The sequence below is a fragment of the Chanos chanos genome, chromosome 15 (assembly GCF_902362185.1).
Source record: "Chanos chanos chromosome 15, fChaCha1.1, whole genome shotgun sequence".
Lineage (NCBI taxonomy): Eukaryota > Metazoa > Chordata > Actinopteri > Gonorynchiformes > Chanidae > Chanos > Chanos chanos.
In genome coordinates this window covers 5,740,934-5,762,100 of record NC_044509.1, presented here as the reverse complement: position 1 = coordinate 5,762,100, position 21,167 = coordinate 5,740,934, and the positions used below count along the sequence as shown (strand labels likewise).

At 42.7% G+C, this 21,167-nt stretch overlaps 1 protein-coding gene across 1 annotated transcript in view; it reads left to right on the top strand.

The window, feature by feature from the left end:
* Window positions 1–21,167, top strand: part of lhfpl7 (LHFPL tetraspan subfamily member 7) — a 91,674-nt gene that overhangs the window by 11,269 nt on the left and 59,238 nt on the right. The window contains exon 2 of the mRNA XM_030793148.1: window positions 12,968–13,106. Coding sequence (XP_030649008.1) covers window positions 12,968–13,106 — 139 coding nt within the window. The remainder of the gene's footprint in view (window positions 1–12,967; window positions 13,107–21,167) is intronic.

Below are 21,167 nucleotides of genomic sequence, written 5' to 3'. Positions count from 1 at the left end.
AGCCGCCTTCTCAAAATGTCCACAACCCTATGAATCCCAGCTGCATTACAATGCATTGTGACTCATCCTAAAACACAAGATACGTCTATATTTAGGCCAGTTTGAAAATGATATTTTTAGACTGGAAGCGCACTCAAGATAGCTAACGTGCATTTTAGGGTTTGCTAAAAGGAAGCGGATTGTCCCCACACGCTGAGAGTTCGGCTTTAGTTGATGTCTCGCTGATCACTCAGAAATTCAGTTCACCGATCAAAGCTATTTCTGGTGTTGTCACATTCCATATTCCCATAATCATATTCTCACTGTTTGATCCTTTAGTGTGGATTGTAAATGGGACTTTGATGCTCTTTTGTGATTGTTCTTTCTCCGCTCTCAGCGAGGCCGGTTGAATAGCCTAATCTGCGGTACGGTGGGTGTTTCTGGGCGTCTCTGCTGATACTGTAGCGTTTCCACTAGCTTTAGCTATCGCATGAATTATGAAGCCAGCCCAGGGGACCAGTGCCAGGACACGTCATAGTTAAATGCCGCACTGCTCGGAGGAAGATTGGCTAAGGAGAGAGAGAGAGAGAGAGAGAGAGAGAGAGAGAGAGAGAGAGAGAGAGAGAGAGAGAGAGAGAGAGAGAGAGAGAGAGAGGTGTACTCAAGGAGAGCTCCACATGACCACAATACTTTTATTTTTCCATTTAAATCTCTTTTTCATCATGTTTTACACAGTTTTTCATCAAACACCCACCTCATTTCAACCCTCCTAATGACACTTAAGGGTGGGTTTTTTATTTTAGATGAGATGAAGTAAGATTAAGACTCTTAATCAGGTTTTATGATTTTCACTCATGCTTGGAACAGTAGAGTGTCAGTATATGGAGCAGAATGCCTGATGACTAATGGTTTATATACCATCTGTTGGGAGAAGGGACTGTGTGTGTGTGTGTGTGTTTTTTTTTCTGTAGTCTTTGTGTTTTTAATTGAGCAGAGACTTTCCTGGTCTCTGACAAAAGACAGTCTTCAGCTCTGGGGTCAGAAAGAAACGATGTCTGTGCTCTCTGTTGTGACATAACATGGTTTTATTACACAAGTAACTCTTTACAGAGTAATTAATAAGTAAAGAAATTACTTATCTATCTATCTATCTATCTATCTATCTATCTATCTATCTATCTATCTATCTATCTATCTATCTATCTGTCTGTCTGTCTGTCCATCTATCTGCAATACATGGGTATTATTCACTCTCCCTCTCCCTCTCCCTCTCTCTCTCTTTCCTCTTTCTTTTTCTCTTTCTTTCTTACACACACACAGGCAGAAGATCAGCATGAGAATAACTCTTTTCTCCCTCACCTCTTTTCACCGCGCTCCCACTGTGTGTACACAAAGTATCACATGACAATCACAGTTCATTATGTGCTACCTAAACTCCCTGCTTAGCTGCCTGCCCGCAGTGCCTGCATTGTCTGTATTTTTTTTTTATCCTCGGCTGAATATGCTACAATTTCCTTGTCAAACCTGAGCAAACAATCCATTTGTCTCTGAAAATACTATCTGTATTTGTTTATTTGACTGTTTGTCTGTAGTTTTGCTTTCGGTCTGTTTGGAATCCGTCGCTACCACAGGAGAGTTTTAAATTGGTGGGCAATCGTCTCTAAATCCAATTAAACTAAAACTTTGCACAAATGAACCCGCTATTCAACTGGTTTCTATTGAACGGGGAGGTACAATTTTTTTCGGCTTTCTAGGGGCCCTCTCAATTAAAAAGACTTTCTTTCAGGGTCCCGGTTCTCTCTCTCTCTCTCTTTTCTGGGGCTGTCAAGCCATCATTAACAGGAGCAACTGAAAGTCTTCACGCGGCTCCAAGCTTACACTTCCATCCTCTCTAGCAGTTTGATGTATTATTTACCCTCAAGTCCAAGGAGATGGGAGAGAAAAAGGAAAAAAGATTAGGGTGAGATATGAAAAGGTGGAATAATGAGAAGGGTGGTGGTGGTGGTGGTGGGGGGGTGTTTTGTGCTTTGGTTTCTGTTTTTGTGCCCCCAAGTCCGTGGTGGAAACACACACTCCCCCACTCCTCCCCACAGGACATCAGTGTTCATTTAATTGAGCGCAAGTGCCACAGACGTGCGGCTTTGGCGCCCGGCGCGTACAGTTTGGTGCTAATAGGACGGTGACCTGAGGGGATCGTGGAGTTTTTAATGATTCCAGTTTTTTTGCATTTCACTGAACCAAAGCCTGGGATGCAATACAACCCACCCCCCCCCCCCTCACCCACCTACCCACCCTAAAACATGTCAGTAATTATAGCCATAACTCTACCATCACGATATAAGCCATTTGAAACCCAGTCTCTTTTCTTTTTGTTTTTTGGGTCAAATCTTTATGAGTCAGGCTTGGTGGCGCTGCTTGGGGACATGTTGTTTGTGACGAGAGGCGTTTGAAGACTCGGCGTTTGAAAAGCTTGAAAGGTTTTCTTTTCCCCATCGCTCTTCGTTTCTTTCTGGTTTTGAAAGCCTTTTTTTTTTTTTTTTTTTTTTTTAATTCCTGAAATAGCTCCTCAACATGTGTCTATCCTGCTGGGCTGGACCCCTCTGTGGTCAATAGCCGTTCTCTCTTGCGTAAGAACCTTGCATAAGTCCCTCCCTGCGCTGCTCTAGCTTTTGGATGCACATGTGCTGGAGCGCTCACAGAATTGATCCTCAGAGCTTCTGCCCACTGCAGTTCAACAAATTCACTGCACACAAAATGAGAATCCATGCATATGTGTGTATATGTATATATATATATATATATATATATATATATATATATATATATATATGTGTGTGTGTGTGTGTGTGTGTGTGTATGTATGTGTATGTATATATATATATATATATATATATATATATATATATATATATATATATATATATATATATACACATATACATATATATATATACTGCGTGTGTGTGTGTATATACACACATACACACACACACACATATAGTGCGTGTGTGTGTGTGTATATATACACACATACACACACACACACACACACACACACATATATATACACAGATATATATGTGTGGCTGTAGCTGTGACTGTATTTTTAACCATCGCTGTGCCTGTATCTTCCCCTTTATCTGTACCTGTGTCTGTAACTGTAGCTGTTATAGTATCTCTAGCCGTATTTGTATCAGCAGCTCCGTGTATCTGTATTTGTGTCCGTACCTGTAACCTGTAACCTTTTGTGTCTGTTTTTCTGCGTCTGTGGTTTTGTAAGAATGCACTCTGGCTTGAGCCGCTTGTTCCAAATGCAATCCGTGGACTCCAACTTCATTTGTCCTCGTCTGTTTTATTAGAAGTCTATAACAGAGAATCAGCGCCAAGGTATTAAATTGACAAGAGCCATTTCCACAAGCCAAAAAAAACCCAAAACAAAACAAAACGAAACGAAAAAAGAAAAGAAAAAACAAAAAAAACGTAGTCGGCTGGGGTTTTTTTTTGTTTTTTCTCCTGAGCATGCTCACATACACGCTCAGGGCTATCTGTGTCATTACCGCCCGACTCCTTCACTCACTAACGCTCTGTCGACTGGCTAAAAGAGCTGAATTACAGAGTCTGAGACTCTGATCCGCCAAATAAAGAGAGCGGTAGACTTTTCAACCTGTTTCTGTTCCTTAAGGCCAGCAAAAAAAACCCCAAAAAACAAAACAAAACAAAAAAACCTCTTGGTCTGTGAGAAAGAAAAAGATAAACACCTGAGCGTCACATTAAATGAAGCACAAGGGCTCTGAATGAGTTTAAATTATAGACCATTGTGCTCCATGTGGGCTCAGGCAGGGAGCTTCGGCACAGCAATCTAGTGTCCTTGACAGAGAGACGATTGCTTAGGTTAGTTGGAAGCCATTCAAACCACAGAGCTGATATCTGGATGAAGGATGCAGTAACAAAACAAAAGATGTCGAACAGAAGCAGAATCCTATTGCTGTGCGATTCAAGATCGAATCAAACCACTGAATCTTTTCAGCGGTGTCTTGCTTGCATAATGACCCCCCCCCCCCCCCCCCCATTTGAATTCTCGCTCGGATTTGCGACCACACTTGCATACCTGGTTTCGCCCAAACTCTACCCCAAACAACCTGCCCTTTGGGCAAGCGAAGCAGATGGCCTAGAGTGTGAGCTAAAGCCTTGAACCAACACCCCAGTCGACAGGGTGTCATTTTAGGAAAAGATGTTTACCCGTGGGAACTGCCATTCAGTGGCTCGTCTCAGCTACACTCATGCAGTTCTGTGACTGGTAAACTTGAGCAGGGTGATCAGTAATCATCCCCCCCCCCCCCCCCCTCCTGGAAGGTGAGCAGTTTGGACCGTTTGGTTGTGATGTGGGCCCAGACGATGAGACATATCAGCAGGATACTCAGTTTCAGGCTGGAGGCGGATAGAGGAGTGTGTGTGTGTGTGTGGAAGGAGGGAGGGAGGTGGAGGGGTGGGGTGTCAAAGGAACCGGGGCAGCAGGGTGGACGGGCAAGGCTGAGGAATGTTCTGTGATCCGTCCGGCTGGATCCGCACTCTCAGAGAGGGTCCGTGTCCTCTGGCCGGCACCCCAGCCGAGCTCAGATGGCTGTGTTTACCGTTCACCGGGCTGGGGGGGGGGGGACGGAGCAGTCGGAGAGAAGTCAACCCTGCATGCGTTCTCTCCCTCTTTCTTCTTGTCTTCTCCTCCTTTCTCACCCCCCCCTCCCCCATCCCCTCCGTTTCCATACCTCCCCTCCTTTCCCTCCGCAGCGGGAAGGACTTGTTGTGTGTTTGTTCTCCTGTTCCACGTCGGTTTGAGTTTGAGGTACATAAAGAGAGCGACCGAGGGCCACGTCCTGTGGAGTTTTTGGCAAACGGACGTGGTTCACACCGGGAGAGACAACAATGGACTCTCAAGTGCTTGTGGTCTCCTGTCACCACAATGATGTTTGTTCCCTGAAGGGCTCATGGTTTGAACTTGACTCCTGACCCCTGCTCACTCATCCTCCACCCCCACCCCCCCACACCCCCCCAAACACCTCCGCGTCCCTCCCGTGGGGCAGGACAAGGGTTGTAGAGGGGTAAATGAGCAGGAAACACAACAGATAGATGGATACACAGATAGACAGAGAGAGCGAGAGAGAGGAAGTTCAGCAAAGTTCAGACTTGTATTGCCCACTTGTAGGAAAACCGAGACGGGACCAGTGCAGATTCCTAGCCTGTTTTGATTAATCGTGTTACTCTATACTCTCATGCACATTAAAAGAGGTGGGTGTTTCCTGCCAGGGGTTTTTAGCATGAGAAAAAAAAAGGTAAATTCCTCAGAACAATGACAAGCAGTTTAGTATTTCCCTCTGACTTTCCGAGAGAGAGAGAGGGGGGGGGGCGTATTCTCCTTTTAGTGAGAACCATGTGGGGAAACTCCGCGATAGTGCGGAGTTAATGAATCCAAGTCCTGCTTCTCGCGTATTCTCAATCGTGAAATGTAGAGACTTAGAGATTTGCATTCCAATCAGCAGCGGCCATCAAAGTTCTCGGAAAGAAGCAATTATTCCAGAGCAGTATCTGGAGGGGGAAAGGCGGGAAAAAAAAGGCCATTATTAATAATGTATGACAGTTTTCTACTCCAAAAGCCACATTCCGCTTACTTAATAGCAACAACATTTTGGCTTTCCAAGTAATTATCAAATAAAGATTACAAACATGTGGCGTTAGTCCTCAGCAGCAGCCCTGTGTGACACAGTCAAGTGTGTTTTCTCTAATTAGGGACATGGGGCTATTAAGGATCCCCTCAAAGTCTCTGCCCACTCCCTCTCTCTCTCTCTCTCTCTCTCCCTCTCACTGCATTTCTCTGCCTAAGCTCTGGTCTGGAAGATCATGTCTTTAGTGTGTGAAAGCCCCCTTACCCCAATCTCATCCAATCACTCTCACTCATTCACTTTCCTTTAAGACCGAGTATCCGGCTTTGGAATTTGTGTGTATGCATGGAATCATCTTAATGCGGTCGGTATGTAGAGCAGTAATTTACAACGTGATATATTTTTGCTCCGAGGAATTAGAGATTTGACTGTTTCTGGCCTCAGGACCAAGTGACTGACAGCTACCCCGAATGCATCACTGTGGTTTATATAGTCTCGTGGAGAACAGAAAAAGAGCATCTAATTGGTCTCTCGTGCTAAGCTATAGAAGTAGGATAGTGTAAATCACATGTAGCTTAGAAAACCATCAGTGTTTCTTACAGAGAACGTCAGATTGAAGCATCCACAGCAGGAATATACAGCACGGGCGCGTCTGAGCCACTTTAAAGTTAGGTTTACAAATGTGTGATCGGGCACTAATGAGCAAAGACTTATAGAACATTACAGCGGCACAGAGAGAGGAGAGAGAGAGAGAGAGAGAGAGAGGTTGAGCGAAAGGGAGAGAGTGAATGAGAGTTAGAAAGAGAGAGTGAGTGTGAGAGAGAGAGAGAGAGAGAGAGAGAGAGTGGTGGAGCGAAAGGGAGAGAGTGAATGAGAGTTAGAAAGAGAAAGTGAGTGGGAGAGAGAGAGAGAGAGAGACAGAGACAGAGAGCAGAAAAAAAAAGGCAGACATGTCACAGACAGACACTTACTTTGATTGGTATGGCTATTACAGCACTGAATAGGAGATGAGCTGAAGGCAAAAACAAAGTGGTGAGACACTAAAAGGACAGTCAGAATGGATGGCTTGGCACAGCCTGTAGAGACGCTACGGTCCGATCCCTCTTTGTCTGGACACTTTAATACGCCATTCTGCTCTCCACTTCTTTAAATATCTGCCTTTCAATGGTACTCTTTGAGCCGTTTACATTAGCTTTATACGCCACTGTAAAATGGATGACACGCCATGAGTGGACAGTGGATATCTCTGCGTCAAGAGCCGAAAAAATCTGTTGAGACGTCTGCTCCTCTGGACGTTAAGCGTTATTTCAAACCTTCAGTTAGCGCTATTTCAAATCTTTCCGTTAGTATTATTTCAAACCTTTTTCCGTCAGTACTATTTCAAACCTTTCCGTTAGGTCTGTTTCAAACCCTGCCGTGTGAATTCGGGAAGGTTTTTTTATTTATTTTTTTTTTGACGTGGCCGTAGGAGACGCATGTACGATCGGAATTCCCGTTGTAGTCGACAATGTAATTTAGTCGCTCCAGAAAATCTAGTCGCTGTCCCTGTTCAAGGTAATGAGGAATTTGAGATTTACGGCGTGGCTAAGCTCTCAGTGGAGTGAGAAGAGTTGTAACGAGTTCTGCAGTACATACACTCACTTATTCCTTATCCCGCCCCCCCTCCCCTCCTCAAACCCCCCCCCCCCCCCAGTCTGTCTGCAGCAGTACAACAGTGCTCAGGTACTAAAGCCAATAAAGCTCTAAAGTGGGAGTTTGCATGTGTGTATAAAGAAAGGCCTGCATTTGCAAACTGGCACCGAGAACTTTGTAATATTCATGCAATATATGCATATATTGGTTTTAAGACAGGGTTTTTGTGTGTGTGTGTGTGTGTGTGTATTTCATATCAGTGCAACATTACGAGCTTCCTTGGGGGTTATTTTTCATTTAAAGTTGGAGTTTGAGTTCTACTCTGTATTGCTTTCCCAAATCTTACTAACTGTCTCTACTGCCTCTAACCCCCCCTTGCCTGACTGCTAGACCCCCATTCATCCAAACACTTGAAAAATATGGGAAAATATTTCACCATGGTAACAAGACAGGTCGGCCTTGATTTTCAGCATCCTACAGGTCTTTGTGATAAAGAGTGCATTTCTCAGGGAGCTCAAATGAATGCTCTCAATCTGAAGACCTATGCAGGAATTTTACTGTACCTGAGCCCAAAGCCCTGAACATGATTTTTGATAAAGCAATTTGTTTTGTTTTTTTTAATATATTAAGCATCAAACTGTAACAAGGACTTTTGTTCACATAAATCAAAGTGGATTGGTCAAAATTATTTCTCCAACCCGTAAGTGAAACAAAATCCTTTGATAATTTGGACCCTGGAGTTCATCCCTTCAGTTTACCTTATCCTCCCTTATCCTACATGTTCTGCCCAAACTTAAAATCCTCTGTCTCTAAGCCCCCATATTATTGGAAACGCGTCTATCAGCTAAAGACAGCTTAAATATACACAGTGTATGGTGTGCGTGGGATACATAATCATATATGATTGCATATTTTCAGAGAGAACGTGAAATAGTGTTCACAAGGGTTCTCGTTGTTATGAAAACACTGTACAACAGAGCTACTTCACACATTATTGTTACACTGCAGCGGATAACGCATGTGAACGAACGGGGGGAAATTAACTCTGAAATGAAACTCAAGGTAATTTTACACTGGAAATGTACGCTTGGAAAAATTAGTTTCGTTTCCGCTCAACCTCACTCTGTCGCAGTGTTTTTTGTTGTATATTGTCAGTGGAAAATGGAGTGTTCAACTTCTTTTCCGCGACCCATTAACGCTACTCATTTCCTTTCCGCTAACGCCGTGAACTGTACGCATGGAGTGTAGCAACAAACAATTAGCATCTATTTAGAAATCTATTTCAGAAAGTGTCAGTGCATTTGGAACCCAATTTTCTACTAAATTAGCTCCTGATGAAACACAGAGAGAGAGAGAAAGAAAGAGAGAGAGGGAATGAGAGAGAGACAGAGAGAGAGCGAGAGGGAGAGAGAGAGAGGGAAAGGGAGAGAGAGAGAGAGAGAGGGAAGGGAGAAAGACATCGCAAATATTTCTCTGACTTACTTTTGAGTAAATGTTTATGATTATTTTGAGCACATTTAACTTCGGTATCAGCAATAACAAGCCAGCAGCGCGATGCGTTATCAGATCTAATGATTAATAGAAGGGGGTTTAATTGCAACAGCGCGAGTGTGTTTTATACAAATGTCTCAGCATGATGCAAGTCTGCGGTTATTGGTCTCTAGAGTTTGCGAGAGAGTCATGCTGAAAATGCCACGCCAATTAAAGCCACTAATTGATTCTGTGCAGTTTGTTGAAAAGGTCTTTTCATAGGAAACCAATTAGGTTATTATGTACACACCATAGTCTGTGTGTTTCTCTGCGCTTAGCGTTGTCCAGGTTTGGCAATGGAGTCTCCGCTATACACATCTGTCGTTTAGACCCGCCCAACTCTGTTCTAGAGGTTTCTTTCTTTCTTTCTTTCTTTCTTTCTTTCTCTCTTTCTTTCTTTCTTTCTTTCTCTCTTTTAATCTGTAGCCTTTGATGTCACCAGAATCAGCTGCACGATGGTTTAGACCTCAGGAGATGGGTTGAGCCAGATGTGTTTGCCCTCAAAAGGGGCAAAAATGTGCATTTATGTGGGACCTCCAAAATGGGTTTTGGGAAACATATTTAGACAAATAGGCCACAAAGACAGGGGAACACAGCTGTGGAAGAGCGTAATTGTCTGAATGTAGCTGCTAATGACTGTGCTTTGAGAAGCTGCCTCGGAAAGATGGAAGAAAAAAAAAAAAAGTTAATGGTCCTTTTGTGTAGATGTTATTGTTACTGCTATCACAGTCATCTCTTGTGTGATGTCGTGTCATTTTTTGCAAGGCTAACGTATGTTCTCCATGCCTTTGATGTATCTCTGTTATCTCTAATGTAAAGTATTATATGTTTACTACACTAGCAAGCCGGGATTCAGAAATGAAGGACAGAAAAGAACTCATTCCCATATACTGATGAATATCATTAACTTAAATCACTTTTTAACAGAATACACATTCCCCCCCATTTGTTGATGTTTAGGTCTTTGAAATGGTTTCGGATTATCATAATGGAGAATATTTGCATATTCATCAGTATAGTCTGTGAATGCCATCGCGTTTCACGTTCTCGAACGTCGCCTACGCATTAAATCATCTCACACAGCTTCCTCGTCGACGTCGTCGTTGTCGTCATCATCATCATCATCATCATCATCATCATCAGGAGCCTCAGCATCAGCGCTGCAGTCAGCCATTATCAAAACAAATTTCCCGGGAACCCTTTAACCTTGGTTAAGGTTTAAACGTCAACTGGGACAAAATGTATTTTTTTTTGTTTCTGTGACTTGACAGCCTCACTAGTCCATTAATATGGATTATGGACTATTTAGAATAGCTTGACAGCCTCACTGGTCTGTTAATATGGAATATGGAATAGCTTGGCTGTCCTATTTTGGCTCTTGTAATTTCCTAATCCCTCTAATGAAAAAGCATTTCTGCCTCTTCTCTGTTAGTTTCTTAAAACGTTCTTTAGACTTTCTCATGAGTTTATTCTAGCTTAATCTGGACAGGTATTTGTTTTTTTGGCGTGTGCGTGCGTGTGTGTGTGTGTGTTGTGAGCTATTTAACTTAGTTTTGTCGAAGTTAGGGAATGAATTGATTTTTTTTTATTTCATGTACTTTTTTTTCATTTCTTCTTTCACTCCATCCTGTTTTAAATATGAAACTGAGCCACCCGATCCTCTGTGTCCACTCCCGAGAACAACTTAATTAATTTGTCCGTCAGCCATGGAAATTTGGAGTGTTTTTTTTTTTTTTTTTTGGAGGAGCTGTGTGTGTGACAGAAGTGAGACAAAGCAGAGACGGCTCTAATGATACATTACATGCATCACTCCCATAAAGCCCTCATACATGTTACACTTCTCCTCTGATCGTCACAGCTCACATGTTAATCACCCCAGGGATGCGTCTGACACACTCCCTCTCCTGCCTCTCTCTCTCTCTCTCTCTCTCTCTCTCTCGCTCTCTCCCCTCTGCTTGTCTGTCTGTCTGTCTGTCTCTCTCTCTCCCCTCTGCCTGTCTGTCTGTCTGTCTCTCCTCTCTGCCTGTCTGTCTGTCTCTCTCTCACTCTCTCTCTCTGTTCACCAACTCACTCACCCAGTCTCTCTTTCGCTCTGTCTTTTATTCTTTCACTGCATCATGTTTTATCTCTTTTACACCCCTTCTCTCTCTCTCTCTCTCTCTCTCTCTCTCTCTCTGTCTCTCTCTCTGTGGGTTTTGTGTGTTTGTGTATGAGAATGACTATACCAAGAAGTATGCACTATGCCATGCTTTTGAGCAGAAATGTTTTGTATTCCACAAATGACTGTGTGTATTGTGTTCTGTGCACGTTAATCTGGTTAATGATCTGCTTAGTGTGTGTGTGTGTGTGTGTGTGTGCGTGTGCCTTAGGCAAGGCACAGTGGAAAGGACCGACAAGTGCGAAATCACATTTTCAAAGAGTCAGTGTAAATGAAGGGGCTTTTAGATCAAACTGTTAAGGAGGGAAGTTACCTTTGAGACTTCACCTGTTTGCCCCTAGACATGACCACCTACTGTTTAAACAGCAAACTCTGAACCCGATGTATTCCTCTCTCAAAACCTCTCCCCAAATCTCGTCTCCTAATTTTCTTCTAATACCCTACCACTGCTCCTCTCACCTGTTGACTGGTACTCTTAATACAACGTGGAAACTCTGAAGTATACCAGAGAATGGAGTCTCGTTATCTCTTTTTCCCTTAATTAACGGGGTCAGGTGATCACAGTCAACTGTTTATCCTTGGACTCATTAACCAAATGACTTCCTGTCCTTTTTAAAACAGTCTCTGGAGATGGAGAGACGCTAACTAAGAGATGCTGAGTGTGGGGACTACACATGAGTTGGTTTTTTTCCCCCTGCCAATTTTGTTACTTTTTTTCAGTAGTTTCTCTTGAGGTTCGCTGTACAGTCAGCAGCTGGTGTGGTGAAGATGTAGCACTCTGTCATTTCAGTCAACAGCAGCAAACTGTTAAAGAACTGCAAACAACTGAGCTTTGCTTAAATGAACTTACTCACTCATTGTCTTGTTGTGTCTGGGGTCTTGGGTGAATTGTTTGAATTGTTTGTCAGACCCTCTGTTGGTGTGTGTGCATGTGTGTGTGTGCGTGTTCATGCATGCACACACGTGTGTGCATATGTGTAAATGCACGTATATCTCTGTATGTGTGTGTGATTGTGGGTATGTATGTGCATACGTGTGTGTGTGTGTGTGTGTGTGTGTGTGTGTGTGTGTGTGCATGTGCCAGTTCATGCATGTGTGTATGCGTGTGTATCAGTATGGTTCATTGGGACAGTGGGAATGGCTTGTGCTGTCCTGCCGTGGACAGGCTGCGTGTATTGATCAGGCTGTTATAGATGAGGAGGGCTGTGATGAGCTCCTGCTGGCTATGCCTGTGTGTGTGTGTGTTTGCTCTCTGTTTGAGGGAAGAGGAGCGGGATACCATTAACCGTGAACTATGTGTCCCACACTTAACTGAGACATGTTGACATGAACACTGCTTCTCAGCTGTCACATTTTCAACCCGCTGACAGCGTGGTCAGAGAGAGACAGTCACCAAACATCCATCTGCAAACAGCTGCAGTCATGTTGCCGATCATGAACTTTTGATCTTACTTTTTTTTTTTTTTTTCCTGAGTTATTTTCACCCTGTGATGTTTTAGTGTGAGAAATGATTCTGGCCATTGATTGGCTGACTCTGTGTGCTGATATGAGATTAGAGGATCCGCGCTGTCCTTTGCGCACCATTGATCTCTCTGAATAGCCACTTATGGGATAAATTGATTTTCACACCTTATTCTCCTATCTGTGTGTGTGTGAGTGTGTGTATGGTTTATCTTTGGCCTCCTTCGGGGGTTTGTTAATACGTGAAAAATTATGAGGGGTCATCTACAGTGCCATGAATTGCATTGAATTTAACTTAATTATATGTAATTGGTTGGGCCTGAATTGAATCGGACTTCAGAGTCTAAACCTAATAAAGTTTAATTTTCCGCAGTTGATATTTATTCACTGATACTGAAGATGTATCAAATTGAAATTTCATCAGTACCTAACTGAACTGAATCAAATAATGATTGAACTGAACTCTGCGGTTGAGCGAAACTGAACTGAACTGCTCTAATCTGAAACGGAATGTTTATTTATTTATTTGTTTGTTTGTTTATGTGTTTTTCAGACGAGTGCAGTGCTGTGTTCTGGAGGCTGTGCTCTGCTGGCGGTCAGTTCCCTGTTGGCCATCATCACTATCTTTCTCCCCAGTGGAGGCTGTGAGAGAAGAGTCTGCACTTTGGCAGGGTACATGCAAATGGCTTCAGGTCAGTTCCTTCCTCACATTCGTCTCCTCATCATGCCTGATTCAGGATCAACACCAGATGCAACGTAATACAACCTGATTCCAGATAACACCATATGATGGTATCGAGAGCATAACACAACTTGACCCCAGATAACGGCACATGACAGTATCAACATAACACAGCCTGACCTCAGTTAACGCCGCATGATAGCAGTCAATATAACACAACCTGACCCTAGATAACCCCACATGACAGTATCAACATAACACAGCCTGACCTCAGTTAACGCCGCATGATAGAAGTCAATATAACACAACCTGACCCCAGATAACGCCACATGACAGTATCATATCATCAGCTGACAGGAGTGAATGTTTTTTTTTTATTTTATATTTGTTTTGAACTTTGTCAGAACCTCTCTTCAAACCATCTGAAAAGTATGTTTGAATGTTGAATGAAATGTTCTCACTGCATCTGAATGCTTTCCTATTCATGCAGTTAAGTATTGGTTTAGCTGATGCATCCGTTTACCCCATCCTCCTCTTTTTTTTCTCCTTTTTCTTCCTTCTGAGCGTTAGACTGAACGAACAAATCTATCACTGGCTGCAGAGGCCTGTGATGTCTCCCTTACCGTACTCCTGAGTATCCTGATCCATTTTTATACAGATCCCTTCAGACACACAATGTGACTGTAATTCACTGTGGTTTCACTGCTGTTTGAAGCTGTCTCTCTCAGCTCTGCTCCTATGGGACACTGTAATATGATTTGACGTAACATGATGCAAAGCCACCGCAGAAGAGGCCCGTATGTGTCTTCCTTCTTTTCATAAACACACGATACTCTAATCACACAGTACACTCCAATCACACAATACTCTAATCGCACAATACACTCCAATCACACGATACTCTAATCACACAGTACACTCTAATCACGTGATACTCTAATCACGTGATACACTCCAATCACACGATACTCCAATCACACGATGCTCTAATCACATGATATACTCTAATCACACAATACACTCCAATCACACGATACTCTAATCACACAATACACTCCAATCACACGATACTCCAATCACATGATACTCTAATCATACGATACACTCCAATTACATAGTACTTCAATTACGTGATACAGTCCAATCACACCCTGTCAGATCAATACCGAGGATATGCCATTGTTTGCATGTTGGTTGTTGACTGGAAGGATATTTCACCTGTCATCAATATATTCCTACAGCAAAAGTAGCTGATTTGGACAGGTCTGATTTTTTTTCCACCGATATTTTTTTTAAGTACTCACAGCTTTTTCCCGTCTTTTCTCCCCGAGTGCGTAAGCATTACGGAATCCAGAACTCACCAACACACTTTGTGAACGCAAATAGCCCCTTAATCTAAAAGCACTCTGTCACAACCACAAACATCAGTCACAATAAATAAATAAATTGGTTAACACACACACACACACACACACACAAAAAAAGGAAAGAAACTGAAGTGGCCACTGTCAGGTGGCAGTTGCTAGGCGACGGACGGGTTGCTGGAGTTTGGCGATGGTGTGACGAGAGCGCTCAGAGATTTAGTGCCCGCAGTAAAAAGACAATTACAGCCTCTTAACACAGGTCATTGGGTAAGGACGGAACGCGCGGCTTTATCGAGGTCCTTTCTTTGCGTTCAAACAACGCGGAGTGGATAGCCAATAAACAAAGCCTCCTCCACACGCATCTCTATCTCTAGCTTAATGCCTATGCACATATTAGCGTAGAGGCACGCGATACGGACTCTGCCAGTGACCCCTTTTAAAAACGTGTAGCGCGCCAGCGATACGTCTTCATGCGGTAGAGACTGTCCGACGCTCTGTACGTTTTAGCGCTTGATGTTTTCCTTTGTGCCCGCAGACCTTGCGCTCTGCCTATGCTCAATAGCAGTCGGGGGGTTTTATATTTTAATGCTCGTTTTCGGCCAATGAGGATCGTCTGTAGTCATTAAGTCTACAGCAGTGGATCATTTTAACGATGGGCTATACTTGCTTCCTCCTGATGTATCTCCCTGTTGTAATTAGAAAGTAATGATATTGTCATAAAACTATTATAATAAGGGGATATGTGTGTGTGTGTGTGTGTGTGTGTCTGTGTGTGTAACCATCCTGTATACAAGGGCACAGAAATGTTGTAGTGACAACATTAGCATTCATGCAGCATTCAGTAGACTGCATCTTGTATTTCAAGGGTAAGAAAGACATTGCTAATAAACCACAGGCCTGTAACGTAGCGTAGACAAGCAATCTCTTCTACAGGTGAAGGAACAAAGTGAATTTTCTCTTGAGAGAAAGTAGTTTTAAATCAGAACATACTAGTAACACTTCGAAGAGCAAGAATATTTTAAACACCAACTCTTGAGTATTTGCTGAATAGTGCTTTTGCAAAAAGTTTAAAGTCCTGTGTGTGTGTGTGTGTGTGTGTGTGTGTGTGTGTGCGTGCATTGTATGTTTTTTTTTTCCTCTCTTGCTGCAGTGTATAAATTTAAAGAATGAATTAATCTTCCAATATCAGATTTTTCTGCTTCCTGCTGTTTCGTGCTTATAGCCAAAGGAACTGTGAATGCATCTTAAATAATTTAACCGCACTCTTTCCTCTTTTCCAAAACACCCGCGTTTTTATTTTTATTTTACAAAGACCGCCAGCTCGCTCAGATTTTGTTTCATCATTCCCAAAGATTATAGACAAGTTTAAGATGAGCCATAAAATGGGTCTTTATTGAACTATAATAGGACTATAACAAGTGAAAGAGACACCTGTATTGACTGAACAAGAGCAAGTTGGTAAATGGACTCGATTTGGCTCAGTGCCAGGTTTACAAACATCAGCCGTTCTGCTCAGAGGCCTTGCCAGCCTCGGATCTCTGACGGTCGGCGATCACGCTTGAATCAGGCATGCTGTCTTCAGGAGAGGATGCTCTTAATATCCTCAAGGAAGTTATTAATGAAAAGTGAGCCAAAACTTGATTACACCAGTGCACTGATACCTTGGAATTTGATACAATGTTGCAGCGCGTCCTCTATGACATCACCGCGCGCTCAGTCCCTTTCATCCTCCCAGACGCGGATCAGGTCGAATCGCTTGCTGTGTTGGAACCGGGGTCCCTGAAAAATAGCCTAACCAGGCGAAACGGTTTCTCTGTAATCTTATATCGCGGGCTTTTTAGCCCTCTATGTCGCGCGCGTATCGCAAACAATGTGAAGTCGCACAATGCAAAAGCTATCTTTGTTCGCCATCCAGGTTGTGCCATCTTGATAAATGGACAATTTTACCTTTTGGGGAGGTGGGGTGGGGTGGGGGAGGGGGTTCAGATTCTGTGATTTTCCCAGAGATTTAATACGAGTGGAGCGAATGTTTGTTTTCACGGGAGTGTATTCGGTGAGAAATTATATGAAATAGGAGGAGGGCTTGCGCGGTAATGGGTATATGAGGACAATGACTACATTCTGCGGTGGAAATAATAGCGGAGTCTTGGCAGATCCATCTGACGTAACGATGACAGCTCCCACGGTTATTCACAAACAAACGAGCCCGCCGTCCTACGGCTTTAGCGAATCCCATCCATTGTTTGTCGGCTCGAGGTAATGAAGACCGCCGTGGAGTGAGGACGGTGAAAATGTTTGTCATAGAGCATTACTGTCATGGAGGGGGGGGGGAAATGAAATTGTCCTAAAATCTAAACCGATAGGAAATTGAATTTTCTCTGTCGCTTGGTCACATTTTGACTGTCTGTGTGGTAATCATGGATGGTTTTGATCTTCAGAGTAGAGGGGTGTGTGTGTGTGTGTGTGTGTGTGTGAGTGAAATTGTCTGTGAGAGTTTGATTGTGAGGTTGAAATTGATGGAATTACCGTACTGAGATAGGTAATCTGTCCTGTAGAGTTGTTACAGTAGGAAGCAGAGAAGAAAATGAATCCAGAATCAGAGTAGCTGTTTTTTTTATGCATTCTTGTACAAATCAGTGCAATTTTTTTTTCTTGCAAAAACATCAAGGGGCTACGACATCAAACAGAGCATTTATAAACAGGCATTTATAACATTGTTATAACTATTCAAATATTTAACAACTATTTAATAAAGTCTTTTGAATAGTTTGGCACGATTCACGGTTTTTATCTCCTCTGTACATTTGGTCTGGTACTGATCTTGTACTGAGTGTGTTTTGTATACGAAAGAGCTTTTTCTCGTTCACCGCTAGTAATCAACTTCCCCGGTCTCTTCTTCATTGGAGTGGAATGGCACATGTACACAGTACACTGAGCTGAAGGCAGAGAGAGGCTTTGGAGAGGACTGGCTGACTGTTTGTGTTCCTATTTGAGTCCAGTTCTCTCATGGGTGCTCTCCAGGATTATACTATGAACTCCCTGACTCTGCCCCTGCCTGGTTACAGCCTGCTGTATGCAGTTAAGGTTTTACTGTTTGGATTTTTTTTGAGAGAGAGCGAGAGAGAGGGAGAGAGAGAGAGAGAGAAGTGCAGGCTTTCTATCCCCATTCCAATGAATCTTTTAGCATGTTAGAGGAGAGAGCATATTTTATGAGCAAGACAGTATGATTTACTCTCTCTCTCTCTTTCTCGCTCTGTTTTTCTCCCTCTGTCTCTCTCTTTTTTCTCTCTGTCTCTCTTCTCTGTTTCTCTCCCTATCTCTTCTTTCTGTCTCTCTCACCTCTGTCTCACTCTCTTTCTCTCTCTGTCTCTCCCTGTCTTTCTCTGTCTCTCCCTCTGTCTCTCTCCTATCTGACTGAATGTATATTTTATTGAGCTTTTTTACACCATGGAATAAGGGCTAGTGAAAGCAGGTGCCATGAGGTGTGTCTGTGTGTCTGTGTGTCTGTGTGTGGTTGTATACATGTGATTGTGTGCGCTTGCGCATGTGTATGCTCGCACATGTGCAAGGTGTGTGTGTGTGTTTGCGTGAGTGCGTGTGCATGCAAGCAGTATTACCATTATCACCATCTTGCGTATTGATGAAAAGAATAGTCCATGCTGTACTTGCTGCAGGGTAAAAAGACAGTCAAAAAGAAAAGAAAAAACAGACATGAATGTGTGTGGTATGTACGGCCCGGAGTGTCTGGAATATTCTCTTTGTTTGTGTCTTTTCTGTTAGGAGATAGTTTGTCCTCATTCTCACACACCCAAATGCTACACCTTCATCTCTGGCTAAGGAAAGGCTATTCAGCTGTTAGCAGAGAAGATATAATTACCTTTTAGTCCGACCAGCAAAGAGCAGAAAAATATTGGCCTTTTAAACAAAGCGTATCCATTTTACTTACAAATTCACGCTATTATTATATCAAAGTAAACTACAATGCAGTTTCATTTCTCAGAATTTGGCTCGTGATTTGAGAAATACCTCTGAAAGGTTGTTTGCCCCCTCCCCTGTGCTGTTAGAGTTTGTTTACTGGATTATAATTAGACTAATTGTTTGCGCTCAGAGCAGAAATGTTGCAGGCTTGCATTTTTATTTATTTATTTATTTGTTTGTTTGTTTGTTTATTTATTTATTTATTTTTGGAGATGGGGACGCACAGCTGAGTGGTAGATTATAGAATGTAACTCCAGGCTTTTTGAATTTAATGGCTTTCAGTTTTACCTGGGTGGAAACGCTAAACGTGTCGGGTTATCTGGTTTTTCCTCATTCTCTCTCTCTCTCTCTCTCTCTCTCTCTCTCTCCCTCTCCCTCTCTCTCCCTCCCTCTCTCTCTCTCTCTCTCTCTCTCCCTCTCTCTCTCTCTCTCTCTCTCTCTCACTCACTCACCATCTCATTCTATTTCTTTGCTTGTCCCTCCTTTTTTCAAAAAGTGATTCATTTTCCCTCTGTCCTGTTTTCTTCACCACCCACCCACCCAGCTCCCTCTCTCTCTCTCTCTCTGTCTCTCTCTCTCTCTCTCCTGTGTGTGTGTGTGTGTGTGTGTGTGTGTGTGGTTCTGCTGAGGGAGCAGAGGCTTGCTGTGTCAGCTATCCCTCAGGTCATGCTATGCAGATGGCCTCCTAAACACAGCAGCGTATGAAAATATGAGAAGGCTGGAGAGGAGTTCCGTTTTCAGCGCCAGAGCAGACAGCATTAGCATTAGAAACGCCCGCGATGCCTAAGGAACCAGCAGCCTCAACCTCTGTCTGTACAATGCTACTCTCTCTCTCTCTCTCTCTCTCTCTTTCTCTTTCTCTCTCTAAGCTTTGAGCCCCTGATAGCATTGTCCTCGTCACCTGCCTGTCAAACGAGCCCAGTGCAGTTTAATGATCCTGCTCCAGCTGTCAATCTCCCCCCCCACCCCTCACTTTCATCCAATCAGCAGTCAGGGCAGAGCTCCAGCTGTGATGAGGCTTGTTTAGGAGCTTTGGGAATGGCCCAGAGTCGATGGTTTGAGATGTGCAGATTTGTTTTGAACATTTTCTACATGGAGCTAACAAGGCTAGAGCGTTATAATGTAATATTCAATCAGTTCCACCCCGCTGTGAACGAAGTGGTGAAGACTACTGAGAGAACAGAGCTATGATATTTAAAACAGTACCGTCTCCTATACCGCCATAGGGCGAAGATGAGAGAAAATGGACATTAATGGATAGATAGAGGGGATGGATATAGAAAGTGAATTTAAGATGGAGTGAAGTTGCAGCGCAGTCTCTCACACACACACACACACACACACACACACACACACACACACACACACTTTCCCTCTCTCTCTCTCTCTCTCTCTCTCTCCTCTCTCATCATTGTAATCGGTGCTGTATTTCCTGTCTGGGTGAAGGGAAGGTGCTTTACATGGTGTTGCACTTTGTTTCATCATGTGCGTGGCAGCGGAGGAAACACTGCCTCTCTTTCAGGCACCAGCACCTCTGGCATGTAGATTAGCTTTTCATTTGACCTAAACAAAACTCCCTCTGTAAGCACTAATTAAATAGTGTTTTGGTGAGACGGCAATTTTTCTGATGAAATACTGTTGCGATACAAACTCTGTTGTTTAGTCAGAGCGAGAGACAAGAGAGAAAGAGAGAGAGAGAGAGAGAGAGAGAGAGAGAGCAAGACAGAGATATTTTTAACGAGACCTTTATCATGCACTTGTCAGTTTCTTGCAAACACAACAAAACTTTTTCAAAGAACACAAAAACAAAACAAAACTAACTTCTCAAGAGAGAAAAAAAATAACATCAAAGCATATAAAAAATAAAGGAACATGTATATGAATGTCTTTATATTTATAACAGGTAAAAGAAGATATATCCAAGTATCATTTCATCATTAAAACAAATAAATAAATTTGTGTTTTGTCTGTTTTGCATGGAAGAATATGTGCATTTTATATATATATATATATATATATATATATATATATATATATATCAATCATTTAAATGGATAATTTACAGTGTATTACAATGTGTCTTTGAAGGTGAGCTATTCATTCACATATTGCTACCTAGCTGTACAACTTACAACTTCCTGGGGCTTTCCTGCTATCAGAATCTCCCCAAAACACAATGTCTCTCTTCTCTTACCTTAAAGATGTCCTGTACTCCGTAGATTTCCGTCTGTGCCTGTGAGAAAGAAAAAAAAAATTCTCTTTCAAATCTGTGTGTGTGTGTGTGTGCTCTTTGTTTGATCAGGGTATCATTTGATCTGGGTTAGCCATATTGATGATAGCCCCTGTGTATAGTGATAGTGTAACTCTACCGCTAATTAGCCCTCAAGCCAATTAAAACCACACAGTAATTAACAATCCACGTTTAAACATCTCCTCGTGTGTGTTTTGTACTCTAGAGATCCTGCTTTAATTGGGCTTAGCCTCAATGAAGGAAAGTTCCAGAATTTGATGTAAGAAAAATTCCACTATTACCATCAGCTCTGGGTAAATCTTACCTCCCATTTCCTGACATATTTGGCAGTAGGCTCTTGTCTTGCTCAAAAATGTCTTTTGTTCCCTCACTAATGGATAGATAAAAAATGGGACCCAGCCCAATTTTTGATTATTTTATCTTGAAAACGGACCAAATATTCCATTAGGAATTCCTATTATTTGCCAAAGCTGCTCTT